The sequence below is a fragment of the Capra hircus genome, chromosome 22 (assembly GCF_001704415.2).
Source record: "Capra hircus breed San Clemente chromosome 22, ASM170441v1, whole genome shotgun sequence".
NCBI classification, from domain to species: Eukaryota; Metazoa; Chordata; class Mammalia; order Artiodactyla; family Bovidae; genus Capra; species Capra hircus.
In genome coordinates, this window is record NC_030829.1 from 29,978,495 (window position 1) to 29,993,618 (window position 15,124).

Sequence of the window (15,124 nt, forward strand, 5' to 3'; positions counted from 1 at the left end):
AATTCCACCAAACTTCAAAGCAACAAAAAGAAAAAAAGTCTCACCTTTTCAAAGAATTGGACAAAGCTTTTTACCTGTGACTGATCTCTGGGAGAGAAGGTAATTTGTGTTAAACAACTGATTGACATTCTAGCCCCCTGGGCGTTTTCCTAAGAGAAACCGTGGCAAGAACAGAGCTCCCAACGCAGCCACTTTCCCCTGAAGTGGATCTAACTACACATTCCTGCAGTGACTCTGAGAAGGAAGGACGGGGAAGCGTCCCACATTACACTCTCCTGCTTCAGAAATACAGGGGGAAAAACCCCTCGCTGGCTGGTTTCTCTTTCTTGCAAACAGGGGTTTGTCCTCCTGCTGAACTTTCACCTTCCGAACTCGCCTTCTTTCATTGGACAAAGTACAGAAAGAAAGAGGAGAGACCGAGGGAGGACGGGAGAGAAGGAGAAAGGGGGTTGAAAACACCACCCCCTCCCCCTCCTTCAACTGTCACTGATGGCAAAACACTTTCACTTTTAACTGGAGGAAACTCACATCCCTGTCTATCCTCTCCTCTTCCTTCTGTATTTTTAGCTCAGAAACCAAGCAAATAGCCGTCGCCTTACGATCTTCGTCCCTAGTTGCTAACACTCTCCCTCTTGCTTTTTTCCCCAGGGTCTGAATGGGCCCCCCTTTCCCCTCTTCTGAGGAATCCCCCTCCCCCATGCCCCTTGTTTTCCAGGTCTTTCTTGCCTGATTCCTCTTTTGCCAGGGACTGCTCTGGCGTGGCCCTCCTCTCTCGGGTCTGCAGGCTCTGCCTCCCTCTCCCCCATCCAGCCTGGACGCCCCTCACTCCTACCTCTCTGTTCCCCTTGCCCCCAATTCCCACCTCCCCCAGCCCTGCTTTGGCAACTGCGATTTTTTTTTTTTTTTTTTTTGCTGCAAGCCTTGTTGTTTACCCAGCAGGTGGATGTGACGTCAGGGACGCACAACAGCAAAAAATAACAACATCTCCCTCCGCGACGTGTTGGCCTCGCGCGCGCCTTATTTATTTATTTGTTCCGGGGGTGGGGGCGGGCACCAGCACCTAAGTGGCTTGGGGAAGGAGGGTGAGCAGGCTCAGGCCCGGGGGTGGTTTGTGGGCGCGTGAGATGGAGAAGGGGCCCAGGCTGGATGTCAGGGGTGGGAGCAGGCTGAGGAAAGCCCCGGCCCGACGCCGTCCGCGCCTCTGCGGCCGCCGCCACCACTGGCGCTAGCTGGGCTCCGGGAAGCTAGTCCGGAGCGGAGGAATCTATTGTTATTTATTGTGTGGCGGTTTCATGCTGTACTCGCGCGGCCCGGCCCTCGCCCGGGAGTGCGTGCGTGTGTGTGTGTGTGTGTGTGTGTGTGTGTGTGTATATGTGTGCGCGCGCGCGCGTGTGTGACCAAGTGAGTGTGTTTGCGGGGGTGCGCGCGCGGGCGGGAGTGGGCGCGCTCGGGGAAAGGCCCGAAAACACCTTAGTTTGCACCGAGAGACCATTTGCAGCGGGTGAGTTTGTATTTTTCCATTTCTGCTCCACTTTTTCCCAAGCCGCCTCCTGCCTTGTTTCCGACCACTTTAAACAACAAAAACAACAACCAAAAAAAAAAAAAAAAGAAAGAAAGAAAAGAAAAAAAAATCTACTTTCCATCTCCCGGCTCCACGGCTCCACGTGCATCTCCCCCAGCCCTCCCCAGAGGCAGCTTCTCTCTTCCCAGGGTCAGGGCCAGGCTCTGGGGTGGGTGGGGGCTGCGAGTCGCCTGGGGGTCGAGGGGTTTCCAGGGGCACTGCTCTCTTGGGTGTATTTCCATAAGTCAAATGGGGGGTGGGGCGGCGAAGGCAGCGGCGAGGAGGCAATCTCGCCTTCCCCTTGGCCCCTTCACGCGTTGTTCTGCACTCGCCGTGGGGAGAGAAATCGATAAGCCCAGGCGGCCTGGTGTAACTTTCAGTGTCCGTTGTTGGGGTGCCTTCCGAATAGCTGCCGGGAGGGCGCAGGGCCCGGGGTCAGGTCCACGGCGGGAGGGGGGCGCGCTGCTGGGTGCTTCTCGAGCCCAAAGTTTGGACTTGGAGCAAACTTTTTCCCTTCGCTCAACTGCTAGTGTTTGTCCCCTCTGTGCCCAGGGGCTGCTCCGTGGGCCTCAGCAGAATGACTGGGGATGTCCGCGCCCTAGGCCCCGCGGCTGGGGACGTCTCTAGTGCTACGCACGCCGCGTCCCGACCTCGATGGCGGGGACACTCCTCTATCGCACCCCAGAGCCCAGAAAACTCAAACACATACCCGCACACCCTCAGCTAGACACGTACCCCTCACGCGCTCGGCCCAGCGAACTCAGCCTCCCTGCCAGGGATCCGCGACTGCCGTGGCCAGCTCCGCGAGTGAGAGTGGGAGCAGGGTGCGCTGCGGGTCGTCGCCGCGCGCGGATTCCTCTCCACGCCATCACATGCACTTTCTGGGTGTACTCCCCTCTTAAGAACGGGGGTGGAGGGGATTTCCCAAGCCTCGATATGTCCTGAGACGTGCGCGAGTCGCCGCGTCCCTTTGGCGCTGTCCCGGCAGCCGATGGCTCTCTGTTCCTCGTCTGCGCGCCGCCTTCTTCCCGAGCTCCCGGCGCTCCATTCGTGCCCCGCAGAGAGGATTCAGCTGAGCCAGCCCGCGAGCCGGGCGGCCGTGCGCCTCGGGTGGGGACCGAGGTGGCGGCGCCGGGAGCCGAGGGGTTTGCCAGTTGCTGCAGGGTCGCGGTCATTCACTGCCTCCGCCTCCCCTCGCCCCCGCCTTCTGCCCCCCCTCCTTCCCAGACGCTGCTGCGCTCGGAAACTTTGATTCCTTCTCCTTTTTGGCCCTAGGCTAGTCCCCCTCCCCACCTGTTGTGAGCTCCACCTTGGTCCCTGGAGACTGGCGGTGACACACGCGGGCGCAAGGGAGCTTCGCGCCCAGAAACAAAGTCTCATGCCCTCCCCCCCCCCCACAAGTGTTTGCTAAGAAATCTCTGCCTGCAACACCCCCCCGCCCCGCAATCGCCCCCCATTGCCGCGCAGCTCCCGCCCCCTGTTAGAATGAGGACTAAATAAACAGTTGTAACTCCAAACCTTGCGACTGCGATCTTATCCCGATCCCACCCCTCCCCCTTTCCTCCCCCCTCCTTTTTTGTTGTTGCAACTTTGTAAGATCCCGGGTAAGGTGCTGAGACTTTGGCTCCGTCCGATTCCCTGTCTCGGGATCCTTGCAGGGAATCCCTGAGCCACATTCTCTCTTCCCTCCACGCGCGCTTGTGGGTCCTTTGGGCCCGACGCCCTCTCAGCCTTGGCCCCCCAGCTCACTCATCTATCCCGCCCCACTCCATTTCCCCCAACCTGCACCGAGAAGACTTGCTGACGGTCACCCCGGTTTCTTGTTGACCGCAGAACCCGAAAGTTTGCAAGAGGAAGAGAGCGTGTGGCGAGCAAGCGGGCCAGGGGCAGCGGCAGCGGCGCCGGGGACCATGGTGCTGCCGGCGCCTCCTCCGCGGGCGTGAAGGCGGCGCTCCCACTCCCTCCCCGGTCTCCGCGGGTAAGTCGAGGCGGCTACGGCCGCGGGCGGGTGCGCAGGGTCTAGGGACACCCTAGAGCTTTGGGTTGCGCCCGGGGGTTTTCTGTGCCCAAAGCCTCAGCATGGGCGGCGCGAGCGCAGCGATCTGGCGCCGGAGCCAGGAATGCGCCTGTCCTCAAGCCGGGTAGGTGCTTCGAAATATTGGACTTTCTCCTTTTTCCCTCTTTTCTTTCCAAAATCCGAAAATCTAGAGATCAAAGTTTAGCGTGGAGTATAAAGTGCTCTGATAAAATATGATGACATCCCTCGCTCCCCTTCTCACCCTTCTCCCGCCCCCCCTCCTTTTAACTATTAATTATTTCCAAGTCATTGTGTCCAAATACCCTTGCCGGGCTGATTACAAAGTGTATTGATTTTGTCTGGGCTCATCCTACGCGTTCGTTTTAATTCCTTTTCTTTTGCTCAACCAGAAAACCCGAAATGAAACTTATTTGTTCCTCTGTGCACCCCCTGCCCCCAGCCTTCGAGGCTTGGACAGAATAATGAAATTAATATAAACATTTCATTTGGTTGCATTTGAGCTTTTCCAGCCCACTTAGGAGGGGCTGGTGTTGCTCTCATGTCTGGTCCCAGGTATTTTCCAAGTTTGGATTTCCCTTTTTGTTACTGTTCTGTAGACTGGAATGTTGGAGGGCCGTTCTGTATTCCCTTTGAAAGGAGTCTATACATTGAAACTGTCTACACTTTACCTTTAGTTGTCGTAGGCTTCAGGATTTAGGGTTTGCACAATAGCTGAATTGAAAAAACCTAAGGGATGGTTAAGAGATTTTTTCTCCTGCCGAAAATATATTGAAGAATATCTCCAATTTTTTACCTTACATGTCCCTTCCCCTTGTATTTTCCACAGTGAGAATCAATTTAGGGAAATATCTTAACTAGAATTTGAAGAGAAATGGTAAGAGTTCTGGTATTTTCTGCCAAGGGTTATCCTGTATAACAGAGACACAGAAGTTCCTGGTATTTTCCGTTCCAGAGACAAATGTATCAAATCTTTTGAGAATTCCACTAGAGTTTTGATTCTATTAAGTGAAAAATACCCATCTCTTTGAGGCCAGGAAATTAAAATTGGGCTCACAGTTTCAGAGGTTGGGAATGAGTCTTTTCTGTCTCTGACTTTCCTGCTTGAAACATCATACAATTAAAGAGTATTAAAAATATAAAAAGGAACTCAACCAGTTACCATTAAAAGGTGTTAGCTAAAATCTTACTGCAAGGAGGGGGGAATGTTTAACATCTTGTCACTAGCTGCATCCCTCCCCACTTACCCCGCACCCTCCTTAGACTTTGGATTAGTCATTGTATGAGAGAGAGAGAGAGAAAAAAAAAATCAGTTCTTTTTTTTGAAAAAGTAAAGTAAACAGCCTCCAACTGCTGAACCTTGACAACCCAAATTAAGGAAGCAGGAGAGATCAAACAGAACTGCTGCTGGGTTGTTGTCAGGAGCTCTACACGGAGAACCCTGGACTATTCGATCTAGCAGCAAAGCTGTATATTGACTAATGCAGAAATGGACTATTGCAAATGCTGATCTTTGTTGTCCAAGCAAAGCCTCGCTTGGAAGGAAATACTCAACCCTTCTCCAGGCAGGATCTGAGTTCCTTATAGATGCTGAATAGCTAAACAAGTTATTATTTTTATAATGCATTCTTATTTATGAACAAAACATACCCAAAAGGGCATTAAAAGGCTATTAAGTCTTCCATAGGCTGTCTTGCTACCCAGAACTGTGCAGTGGAATTCTTTTTTACCAACATTAGACTCCTACACTAGAGTTAGATAACATTTTCTCACATCAAGTTTAGAAGATCTGCCTTGTCAGGGAAGCCAAGGTTTTGTATGTGAGGGTTTAAATCTGATGTGAAGCTCAAAAAAAAAAAAAAAAAAAAAAAAAAAGAAAATCCTGGTGATGAAGTTTTGTGTCAGCCCACTCTTGGAATTTAAAAAGGCGAGAGGGAGCATTCTCCAGATTAGACATAACCTCTTTTTTTAGATTGACATTCAACATGACCACGTTGCTACTTTTATTCAAGTTCTCTGTAACTTGTCCTTGCTTGTTGTCTAGGAAAATTTAACTGCTTTACATTTTTAAAGGTAGTAGTAACAGTAATCACTTTAGCAGTTTGTTTTCACAGGTTTATCAAAGTATAATGAAAGAAACATCAACTTTTTAGATTAACTGCCTCAAATTAAGGGGGTTGTATTGCTGGGGACATCTGAAAGATTTTGTGTTTATATTTAAATCCTGGAGTATAAACTGTGTAACACTTTTTAGGTATAGACTATACCCAAATTAAATATCATTTTTTAAATTAAGTAGAACAAAGTGGGGAAAAGGATGAATAAACACATAGAGAAGGATAAAAATAATTGTTGTTTAAGGATTGCATTTGTAATGAACAAATGTTGATCACATAGTAAGCACTTTGTGTTTTTCTAAGTCAGAGTTTCATAACCAGAGTGCCCAACATGTTTCAAAGTCTGTAGCTTTTATTGGATATACCTTTTATTGTATCATTAAACAATGTGAGTTAAACATACACATGGATGCTATTAGGCAATTTTCTGCAATATGTAATGTTTTCTGAAAAGCTATAAATATTTTCTAGTTAAATCATTTGTACCAACAATAACAAAAGTTAACTGGGTTAATATTGAGCCTGGGCATGGTTTTCTGTTACTGACTCTTTCCCTATTTCTCTTAAGACTCTACCCCCAGCCTTGTATATTTGCATTTGTAGGCTCTATTGAAGGCTGTGTCTGTTCTCAGCAGTTGTTTAAATTAACAGAAAAATTGAGATATTTCCTCAACAAATATATTTATACCACGGCAATGCCAACATAAAGGAAGAGAAAGGAGAATAGAACAGATGTGACAACTTCTTTTGAACCCAGCTTCCTCTTTGCAGCCAACCTTATTGTGCTGTTGATTTGGTTTTCAGGTTTTACTTAAGATGCAAACTCACTTTTAAAATGTTATCTTGTAAAGAATCTGCATCCCCAAAATGTATGTATGTTCCATTTAGGTATTATAAAGTCTTGATTACTTTCAGTGGCTATGCCAAGAATATTTACAGGGCTTTGCAAGGGTTCTGTCTTTTAAAAATAATTTTAGGCACCCGTTAATAAAATTTAAATAGATTGCAGGCTGTCAGAAAATAGTATAAATTTTGTTTATGATTCAGTTACTTTAAGGTACTTACATTAAAGAAACTCATTTAACCCCTGACTGAAGAGCATTAAGTGGGGGAGGCAAGCCCTCCAAAGAGCTCCCACTGCCCTTTGCTCGCCCGATAATCTTAAATTACTACAATTTAATTGCAACTTCAAGGCACCGGGCATGAGCTGTTTCTCTGAGGCTGAAAAGAGGTTTCCAGAGCATAGCTAGATTTGCACAGGTGGTATTTTTGTTTTTCGAAGAAATTTTTTTGCTTAGGGCTTTTTTCTTTTTCTTTCTTATCCTGTTAGGTGTCATAGTCCCTTTATAGAATTCCTTCATAGTCATGTCATTTTTGCTAAGCCAGCAGTATTGTTGTCTTTTTTATTTTTAAGTACGTTTTTGGACTGAGTGTATATGAGGGTCTCCAGCAAATAGAGGTTTGTTTTCTAAAGAAAACAGCCTTAAGAGAGGCATCTGCTGAATAGACAGGTGAACTTTATATGTGAGCCAACATAGACTTTTACCATTTGTGGGGGATTTTTCTTTTTATTTTCAGTTGATGGTAGTCATCCCACCAGGTGATTACTGAGTCTGTAACTCAGGCCAGCAAGCCAAGTTAAGTTTGCATTTGGGCTGGTGTAATTTCTTGACAATCTTTCCTGTGTCTTGTTGCACTGATCTGTGTCACTTTACCATATGTGTGCTCTCCAAGGAGCCATCTTAAACTGATTTTTAAAAATCCTTCTCTTCCTTGGTGCTTGGCTGAATTAAGGTTAGAGGTGCCGAAAGCTAGAACATCAGCAGGCCATGAGTTGAGACAAATTCCTGAAACAAAGGAAAACCTGGCCAGATATGGGGTGTCTTATGCATGGCACTTAATCCACCCCCCCAGACCCACGTAGTTTATTTCAATGTGCATGTGACGATGTGGTTAATGGAAATTAAGCAGATTTGGCTTGTGCTGCCAACCTAAAAATAAATGCTGCAAGGAACGTTTGATTTCAAGAAGTGCTTTGGTTTTGCATCCCATAGATAATGTTCTTGCAATAATGGCTCCAAGGCTGGTATTCTGGAAGGAGGAAGTACATAGGGGTAAAGTGCATGGCAGCCAGGGAAGACAATTAGACAGTGTTCTTTGTTTCTTTAATAAATTATTTTCATTAATTACAGGCAGTTGGTACTGAGGCACTTTTTCGGGCCTTGTTTAGGAGTCTGCTCCTATTCACAAGAAGGTTGTGCCAGAAGCTGCATCCTTTTTCTTGCACTGTTTTACCCAGTCTTGAAAATCTCTTAGCCAGATGAGCTTGAGGATGTCTCTGCAAGACTTGTTTTTCTTTTTGAAATCCCCTGATGCCCGTTTTTAATACATGCCCTGCCTTGTGCACAACAGGTGTTTGGTAGTGATTTTTATGGGACTGAAAGTGAGAAAAACATTTCCTACCTAGCCAGCCACTGAGAGAACGGGCTGCCTGGAAGAAAGAATCTGGAACTTGAATAAGCATACATGGGTTTTTCTGTATTACCATCTGCAAGGTCTTTGCTTTTAAAAAAGTGGAGGAGGGGCTCAATTTGGTGCCTCGGTATTTGCCGTTAGGTTGTAGTAATTTAAGATTACTGGGAGAGTGCAAAGGGCAGTGGAGGCTTTTTAGTGGCCTCATCTTAATGCTTGAAGCTGTGGACTCATGGGGTTAAATAGTTTCTTCAATGAGAGTACTTAAAGTAGCTAAATCATAAACAAAATTTATATTAGACCCGACAACTAATAATCTATTTAAATTACATTAAAGTATCTGGTCAGAAATTTAATTAAAGTCAGAAGTAGTGTCAAACCCTGTAAATGTCTTGACAGGTCTACTCAATTGGAACAGATATCACGAAATATTTACATATGTCTGGTGTGTTCCAGAACATCTCGGCAGGCCCTGTGCAAAGCTAATTGTACTTTGTTTCCAAATGACAATTTTAATAAAATTGATATATTTTCTTAAATAGAGGAGCATGAACATATACAAAGTTGTGTTCAACTATTCTATTTTATTATTTAGTTATCTCTACTCAGGACCCCTCTGTGATGGCTTTATTTCCTCCAACTGCTGCTAATTCAGACAAAAAGCTGGAATGGAGTCACTGGTTAGAAAGCTCATGTCATTCTGTTTTTTATTTCAAGAGTTTGGAGATCTCAGAGGTTAGCATGTTAGAGGACAGTTTACTAAGGGGAGAAAAATGGACCTGAACTTGGTATTATTGAATTCCTGTTCATATGAAATAGGAGACATTCACTTAGGATGGGACAAAGATGTTTTTCCAAGTTGTATTTCTGGATGCAGATTTATTTATTAATAGTAATTCAGGTGGACATTCACAGTTGGCCAGATTCTCTTTGCTTCCAGATTCTCTGGTTTTAGCTGATTTTGTCATCGACTTTATCAGCTAGTACACTGAATAGCAGTCGTAGCTTTAACTCAAAAGCAGAATTTCTGAGGTTTCCTTTTCTCCCTCCTGTCTCTGCAGTTGAATCATAATGTAACTTTTCGTGCTCCTGGAACCCTGTCTGTGAATTAGGGGAATATTTTAGGTATGTTCTTTGAACTTAGAGACCTAAGGATACTGGGGCTGTGTGCTGTTCTTCAGACTTTTGAAGGTGTTCTTCGTGCTCCCAGGAAGTAACCGCAGCTCTTGTGGGGAACGGAGTGATGTGAGTTTGACATGTGTTTTTTCTGTCCCAGAGCCTCTCCCTTCAGCTGGTGGTACCCTGTCAGAGGAGCTGGAGGCTTCTCTCCTGAGGACAGGTGAACACAAGAGATGGAGGTGGTAACTCATATATGAAGTGGTAGAGGGTTGCTGTTGGTCCAAGTTCAGCATGTTTCAAAGTGAAGTTCCTTGTTTACCTGCTTCCAGACATTGTGTGTGACTATGCATGTGTATGTGTTAGGGGAGATTTATTAAAATACAGATCCTTCAATCAGAATTTTTGCTGACTGATGTGCAAATGTGCATTTTTCACAAACCTCTCCTGGGGTAATTCTGATGCACACTAAACAGAGGCCCATGGACCAAGTAATTTCCGCTCGTAAAGACTGTGAAACGGAAATCTCTATCTCCATGTAGATTTTACCAACTAATGTTTTGTTTTTATCTCGAGACCTGCATTCCTTTTAATGTGTTTGGATTTCTATTAAGAATCAAAGCCGGTGGTTTTTAAGTATGCATGAGGATTGGAATCGCAGCAGAGCTGTCATTCCAAACACAGACATAGTCACAGCGCGCCTGGATGTGCCATAACGGGAGTGGTGCCAGCTTCTGCGTTTTTGAAATGCTCCCCATATGATTCTGATGCCCACCAACATGGGAGAACTGGACTCCTCAATGGTCAGTATTGGAGAAAAGCTTACAACTCTCCCTACAGGTTTAACCTGACTGTTTGGACTTCAGGAAACTTAAGAAAGGAATACGAGTTCCCTTCTCAGAGTCTAGCACCAAAAGAAGCATTAGATACTCAGAGAAACAGAGGCAGAACCAGAGCCTCACAGTTCAGCCGAGTGGTAGGAACAATGTGGAACACCAGTCGTTTTCACTACCAGACATTTCTTTTCAAATAATGCCTTGCTTGCGCCCATGTTTCCAATGGGCGTTGTCACGTTGTAGCTACCAATTAGTGTCAAATCGCGTGCTGTAATTTTTTTCTCTGCGTATTTTGTCTTAATTTAAAAATCTGAACTGTTTACCCACTAGATTAATTCTGCTGGCATAAGTATGTTGATTTCCCTAGGCATCTTGGGAAATTCTCTCATTGTATGTGATAGGGCCTGCAGGAATATTGATGGAAGTAACCTCGCCAAGAGTGCCACACAAATAAAGCAAGCAGAATCCTAAGACGAATGCATCCTCCAAGATTATGAGATAAAGGAAGATAAAATGCTAAGGAGGCTTGTTTAAATATTCAGGGCTTCAGCTAAAGATCTCTCCAGTAAGATCAAAAGAGTTATTTAAATAAAAGTTGTATAGAGATTTTTCATCTGTATTAGTAATGTGCCTTTTGAAGTTACCCAGCAATAAAGTGTTGGTCCAAAATGCCCTCACCTTAAAAAAAAAAAAAAATTCCATTTGACTTTGGGTGTGGCTTGATTTTAATGGATACAAAAAAGTTGGCAATTGTTTTTGTGTTTAGAACTTCACAGTTGCTTTGACTCTGGGTTTGTGTGGCATTTGAAATATTCCTGTAATACAAAGTTCTTTTATTTCTGTTCAGACCCTGAAGGGCTTAAAAAACAATCTCTGATGGGCCAAGTTTTCAATCTAGAGTGTCTCTAGCCGTGAATAGAGGATTTCTATAAAAAGATGAAAAACGGGACTGGTTGAAAAAAATAGGTGCATCGTTGAGGCTATAAGGTCTCACTGTTATGGCTACCAGTGGGTGAAATCTACAGCATGATGTTAAATCCCTGCGCCTTATTTATTGAAAGGATGTTTATCATTTCTTTAAGAAAGTTAAGTAATTAGCTGATTTGTCATAAGGGAATCAATGACAGACCCTTTTTAATGATGTATTCTAGAAATTTTCTAATAGGAAGTTTGCTGCGTTTAATTATTTGGAAGGAAGCTAGTTGAATCTTGAAAAGGGGGGGCCGGGGGTCGGGTGAGGCCTCTTGAGAGAATATCGCTGTCCATGTGCAGCTGCCAATAATTATCGAGAAGGTAGTCTATTAAAATGGAAATGGTTCAGCCTTGGGTTTTCTCTGACGGGCTTCATCAGGCATGTTGTTGCAGACCTGCTGTTTTGCCTGCCTTCTCTGGGCTTAGGAAGGGTTCAGTCACTTCAGTGTGTTCATCTTATTTTCTAAATCGTGGCTTTTGTTGCAGTGTGATGCCTGTTGACAGTAAACTCACCGTAGTAACTTGGGTAAAGCTTACAACAAATTCTTATACTTGTAGGAGCAAGTCATCCTGCCCGCTGACTGGGGTGCTTCTCCCTTCTGTGTCCTGAAGGCAGTGGTAGCACAAGTCTTAAATATTTGGGGATGGGGATGGCAATGTGGATAGGGCGGGGGGATCAACTCCCCATCTGACAAAAAATTTACCTTAGACCCTTGTGTTCCCAAATCATACGTGAGATGTGATTCTAGCTTACTCTTTCTATGCATGTATTTGTATCAACTCAAAATTTAAAAGATACTTAGAGATGTCATTTCTATATATATTTTTTTAATTAAGAAGGAAGAAAGTGGCTTTTTCTAGCTACAGAAATCATCTCTGTGTCAGAGAGTACTTCCCCATGGCAGAGTCCCTAGGTGGGAGACTTCTTTACAGTAGTGGTAAGCGTTTTTGAAAATGGTACAAGTGGATTTTATATTGGGGTTGTAGTGTTCTAACAAGTGCCCTGATTGTGGAATAAAATGCAGCGCCTTGGCTTCAAGCACTTTGATCTTTGAGTTGAGAGCAACTTTTCAGGAAAGCAGTCTGGCAGATACTTACAAAGCGATTTCTCTTAAAACTGTATGCTTACAGATTTCAATTTTTGTTTTGAAATGTGTAAGACACCAAAAAGATGTCATTCAGAAGATAATTCAGTGGGCCCCCATGTACCTGCAGCTCAGCTTCAAAAAGAACATATTTCTGATCCTGGTTGGAAGGGTTCCTGCCGTGTTCTTACTCTTCTATCCTACGCCCCTGGAGGTGAGCTCTGCTCTCAGTTGACTTTTTCTGTCCCATGGCTTTCGTTATACTTTTAATACATAGGCATGTATTCCCCCAAATAGAGGGTTTTCTTTTGCATATTCAAGTTATGTATTGACAGCATCCTCCTATATGTGTTCTTTGGTAAGTTGATTTTTTTTTTTTCGTTTAACATTGGTAAAATTCATCCATGTGAATACAGGTGGCTGTAGTTTATTCATTTTTCCATGTGAACATTTTAAAGTGCTGAGTATTAAGACAAGCTTTTTACACGTGAATTTAAAACCCAGCAGCATTCTGTAGTCCCATACATTGAAAACGCAGGATGGCTTTGAAACTGTCAGTCTTGGTCCTGTCTTCATAATGTGTTCATTTGCCAGTGGTTTTTTGTTTTTGTTGCTGCTATTTATTTGTTTGTTTTATGGGTAAAGGGAAACATTTTAAAGGCAAACATTACCAGAGAATGCCATTTAAAAAAATTATATATCAAGTGGCTAATCTCTTATATGTGAGTAGGGGGAGAGGGGAAAGCAGATGAGGTATTTAAAGACTTGGCTTAGAACCTAACAGTTACATATGCGGAGTAGCAAGTTAAAAAGTGATGTTTAATTAACAGCTACTTTATACTTCTGTATCCTTGTTACATATGATACAGGCACCTTGTTCTTCAGTGTACAGAGTGATTTCTTCATATTTTCAAGGACTAGCATCTTTAATGGTATGAAAGCCACACAAATAAAGATACACTCAGATGAAAATTGGAACATGTTTTTGAAGTAGTGTGTGTCTCCTTTCAGCTCTGTTATCAAACTTGCTGCCTAAGCCGGAGCTGGTTCTCTGTGATTATGCTAATGACCAAAAGAATCGATGATGTGGAACTAGATGAAATCAGTGGTATAATCAGAGAGAGTTATCAGGTTTTTTTGTCATTAAATATTAGTGATAAATAATACACTGTTCAGTTTGAGCAGAGAGAACATATTTAATTTTGATGTGTACAGAGTATCGATTTAGTTAGGTTCATGGCGGAGTAAAATGATGATCTTTTGTAATTTCAGAAAGATAAAAGGCGTTTGTGTCAGTGTGGCTGACTGACTCAGGCCATAGAAATGTTTACCTTGACCATCCAGGGAAGGGTGGAAAACTTTCTTTTTCCTCCTAGGCAACTTGGATATTTGTACTGACATTTTATTAGGAATATCAGATACTCAGTAAATAGCATAAATGACTGGGGATGTTAAACAAAATGAGTGTAAAGGTAGATAGTGTTTCCCTCAGGAATGGAGAAAAATATAACAAAGGGGGAATGTTTGGACAGCGCTCTTTTTAATAGACGGGTGTGTGTTATACAGGGCCCATTAGAGCCAGTGTTGTCCATTAAACAATGGCTTTAATTAAATTTTTTTTTTTTTTTTTAGTTTCTCATGACAAATAATGTTATACTTGGTAACGGTTTATTTAAGGAGAAGTCATCCTTATAACATAGCATCTTTTTCCAGGTTCCTGAAATCTTAGGGAAAAACCTAGGTGCAGCTTCCTTTGTTGCAAGTTTCTAACGCACTTATGCCTAAAACACATGATTCTCTGGATAGAGTCAGCAGTCCTTTCACTACTGTATAGCAGTACCAAGTGATAAGAGAGAAAATGAAAGAGTAGTTAGCTGTGTTTTATAGGATGTAAGGAAAGGGGGATGGAAGTCTATAAAAGAAGGCAATCAGATCGAAGGCTAACCATAATGTTATTTTTCAAAAATTGCAGTGTAAATATGGATCTCTTGGTAGCAGAGACCCGCGCCCGACTCTCTCTTGGCCAGCCATCATTCTGCCATTTTTCTCTCTGCTGGCCTATCCATCCATGATTGGTTCTCACCAGCCATACCATCTGCCTTTCCAGCGGTGGCCTTGGTGGAGAACCAGGCCAGTTGGGTCAACTTTTGTGATCTGGCAGAAATCCACTGGGAGCGTAGATCAGGCCAGGCTCATTTTTATTTGTGTCCAAAGCCAAGATTTCAACTTGGTGAAAGGCTGTGGAATTTATTTCTCAAAGCACTGCCCAAACTCTTCTTTTTTTTCTTCAACTGCCTCCTTGGGCTGAGATGATTGCTTAATGCTCTTAATTATGCTGGATCTCTTTTATATTTTTGAACACCTGTGCGTAATTCAGATCATGGGTGGTCACAGAGCCTGGCTCACTGCACAGCTTTGCCTTCAGAATGGGGAAATCCAAGAAGTCTGACCAAGGACTCTGTGTTAGAAGGCGGAGTAGAGGCTTAAAAGGATGGAATGTGTCTCTTGAACTTTCATTGTGCCATGTGAAAGAACCTGAGTCACTGGGTTGGGGAGAGTCTTAGGATGAATAGTTCAGAAACCGTGTTTTTAGAAATAAACTCTTTCATTGCTTGTGGGAATGCAAAATAGTACAATCACTTTGGAACACAATTTGTTGGATTCTTATAAAACTGAACTTACTCTGTGATCTAGCAGTCACACTCCTTAATATTTTCTTGGAGCAATTAAAAAACTTAAAAATCTGTGGGCAAATCTTTGTAGCAGCTTTGTTCATAATTGCTAAAACTTGGAAGCCACGAAGATGTCTTTAGTACGTGAATGGATAAATAATAACTATGGTATATTCAGACAATGGAATACTATTCAGCACTAAAAAGAAATGAGCTGGTAAGCCACAAAAAGATGTGAAAGAATCTTAAATGCATATT

General features: G+C 43.8%; 2 protein-coding genes across 7 annotated transcripts in view; one reads left to right on the forward strand and one right to left on the reverse strand.

The window, feature by feature from the left end:
- LOC108638609 lies at positions 1,244-2,839 on the reverse strand. The gene is made up of 2 exons (XM_018066808.1): positions 2,297-2,839; positions 1,244-1,568 (listed from the first exon to the last, which is right to left on the reverse strand). Exons 1-2 carry the CDS (start codon positions 2,734-2,736, stop codon positions 1,271-1,273), a joined length of 738 nt encoding a protein of 245 aa, XP_017922297.1. The 5' UTR covers positions 2,737-2,839; the 3' UTR covers positions 1,244-1,270.
- The window catches only part of FOXP1 (forkhead box P1), a 624,629-nt gene continuing 610,894 nt past the window's right edge, over positions 1,390-15,124 (forward strand). For 3 of the 6 annotated variants that reach the window (XM_018066793.1, XM_018066805.1, XM_018066804.1), the window contains exons 1-2: positions 1,390-1,501; positions 3,395-3,539. The gene's annotated coding sequence lies outside the window, so the exon portion shown is untranslated. Of the gene's footprint in view, positions 1,502-2,843; positions 2,935-3,148; positions 3,166-3,186; positions 3,540-15,124 lie in introns of those variants that run through there. The other 3 variants (XM_018066796.1, XM_018066797.1, XM_018066795.1) reach the window with 3 other exon arrangements.